We start from the raw sequence: 2942 nt of genomic DNA, 5'->3' as shown, positions 1-2942 counted from the left end.
ATGCGCGCGGACATAGGTAGGATTCTACACTTTTGACGAAATAAGACAGTTAGAGCCGGGGTAATGTCTGTACATGTTATTCCCTTGCCATGCACGGACAAGAGAGCCTGTTTTTTTTGCCCCTCGCTGACAATACATCTGCTTCAAGACCATCATGCGATGCGGAAGTTGCTTGCAGTATCCAGCGCCCCCCTCTTCCTTACGCCGCGGGAGGAAACCGTACACCGGAGTCTTTTTTAGCCAGCCGCCGTCCCAGGCCCGCATTTACACATGTAAAGCAAGCACTCGGCACTAACCACTCTCCAGGGATATCGGTTCGGTTGTCGCCCTGCATCCTGTCAGGAGGAACATAGTCGCTGTCTTATTAAGGAACGATTATGGCGTGTGCTGGCACAAGGTGCTGCTCTCTCGTTGTTTTTTGCTGGGGTTTTTGGCAGCAGGGGCTGTCGATGAGAAGCGGTTCAGAGCTCACATACCAGCGTAGACGATCCCGACGATGTCTACGATTATATATCGCAGTGAAGCTAAATATATTATATTATAGACCGGGCGCACTAGCTGTGTTATCATTACCATCAACATAAAAACTGCCATTCGTTATGAAAGAAGAACTCAAATCCTCGCTAAATCCTCAAGCTCTTAGATATATACCTATTATCAGAGCGGATATACTGAGTGTACAACGGAATAAAACGGGAAAATACGGTGCTATTCACGACTAATTATTCTACTTGCCTTGCGAGTCTAGATAATTTCATGTATTGCCATAAGCAGAATGCTTTGCTCTCTAAAACAAGACCAACGCTTGTCAATTACGATTTCCTAGGCGGAGATATCGGCTCCTAAAACCTCCCTCCCACATGCAATCACGCCACTCGAATCCACTTCTGCCACCATCCTACACGCCTGATAAGCATTTTGGCTATCGGTTTCCGTCACCACTTGGAGCCGCTGATAATTGATGTCATATGCCCACCACCGCATTTACGGTATGTTACTAACTTAGTAACTGAGCTGCGTGTAAAACTTGATGGAGCCGGCTCCATCATGACGGGCGGTGTAGCGCGTGCTAGGGAAATTAATGGAGATAACGGGCCATAGGCGATGCCGCCGAATGTCACCTATGATACCGAAGCCGCCGTCCATTCATAATTATCCGCGGGAAAACGAAACTTTCACCGACAGCAACGCTTTAGGCCGCGTGTAGGATGTGGCAGAAGTTGGATTCGATGCTGGCGGTTTGGATGTGGGAGGGCGAGCGTTTGGAGCGATAGTTCTCCGGCCTAGTGGAGCTTATACGTATGACAAGCCGCGTTGGTCCCTGTTTTTGAGAGCAAAGAATTCCTGCTTAATGCATACATGAAATTATTTTCATAGACTCGCGAGGCCCAAAGCTAAGAATAATGTTAGTCGTGAAAAATAGCACTATTTTCCCGTGTTTCCTGTCCTGTACACCTAGGTATTATCGTCTGCTATTATGGACCTATTCTCTTTTATGGTACTCTTGATAATTTCTATAATTAGGATTCTATTTATTATTCCACTCCTTGCAGGTGATATGTATAGGTCATTATATATTAAGATCATTTTGGAATTGAATTTCTTCAAGCTCATAAAACTTCAGGTAAACCTTTGAATGGACAGTGACGTCACGGTGCCTGCTGACATCCACGATGTGCATTCACTTAAGCCGCGAGAGTAACTGATTCTAGGACTTGAGGGGATCCTTTATTTCACAACTCTGATGCGGGCTGAACAAGATGAATTAAAGCAAAAACAACCTATCGGTCTCAGTGTCAGCCCTATACTTACCGATATGCGCGCTAAATGTCGCGGGGCGCAGTCATTAGTAACAAACATAGAGAATTAGCCAACTCTTGATATATTTAATTAAAATTAAATCCAAAAAATGTTTATTGTGCGGCAATTAGAATTTTAACAATGGTACAACCGCACACGCTTGTAAGAATAATACGCTTAAAGTACAGAATTACTCAGATAAGCCACAGGAGTGTCGCGAAGCCGCAGCGTCATCGATTTTGCCAGTATTAGTTCCATCGCACAATGGCACAATGAGTAGCCAAATAAATATGGTTTCTTCGTGTGGTAACGTTGCGGATGGACCCTGATGTAAAAAGTTACTGCTGGTGGAGGCCGGCTGGGGTGCTCTGGAGCGGTATAAGGATCACATCGACCAGCCAGCTGCGTTTGGTTTCTGAAAACACGAAGCGTTGATTGGGAGCTACAGGGACAGTGCCGCAGGCAATGCCTTCTGCGGCCTTGCGCAGAACAAGGTGCTTCGAATCGGTGTTGTTCGCCTATTAGCCTAGCCGTTGCCCATGATTCCTCATTAAAATGGCACAAATAGTAGCTTATATATATATAATATATATATATATATATAATATATTTATATATATGGATATCTGTACGACATATAATGTTACATGAATCCGGCATAAATTGAGAATCCCATTGAAATGCTTATTACACCGAACTGATATGCTTTTCAAAGTTTGTTTGTTTTCGCGGATGGTTTGTTGATCGACGAACTGATTCATTTGTTATGAATCGTGTCGAGTGTAATTGTATTTAAATTGTATAGCAAGCGTGTGGCAAGAGGAAAAAGTACTTCGGGGCCACCAGTTGCATTAACGGCTGGTTATAATCCGTGGCGTGCAGCAGAAATTACGATAGATGGGCAAAAGATGGAGCAATGGGTGGAGTTATAACGACCCGTACCTTCAACTTTTAAAAAGTCGAGGATATGGCAGATCGCTGAGCTAAAAATTTCGGTTTAGTTTAAATAAAGAGAATTATTTCATTTATAATCGGTTGGCCGAATGAAGATGCAGGGCTTGGGGCCAGTTGTGACTATGTGATGTACGTGTGCACCTATATAGTATTAGGTTCTTGAAGGATACCAAGAGAGAAATTTTCAA

General features: G+C 43.9%; 1 protein-coding gene across 1 annotated transcript in view; it reads left to right on the top strand.

Moving 5' to 3' along the window:
• Positions 1–1208: 1208 nt before the first annotated feature.
• Positions 1209–2942, top strand: part of LOC106811272 (glucose dehydrogenase [FAD, quinone]-like) — a 3927-nt gene continuing 2193 nt past the window's right edge. Inside the window, exon 1 of the mRNA XM_014814833.1 lies at positions 1209–1260. Coding sequence (XP_014670319.1) covers positions 1209–1260 — 52 coding nt within the window. The remainder of the gene's footprint in view (positions 1261–2942) is intronic.

Source organism: Priapulus caudatus, unplaced genomic scaffold (genome assembly GCF_000485595.1).
Source record: "Priapulus caudatus unplaced genomic scaffold, Priapulus_caudatus-5.0.1 Scaffold522, whole genome shotgun sequence".
Taxonomy (NCBI): Eukaryota; Metazoa; Priapulida; class Priapulimorpha; order Priapulimorphida; family Priapulidae; genus Priapulus; species Priapulus caudatus.
This window is presented reverse-complemented; position numbering and strand designations above follow the sequence as displayed.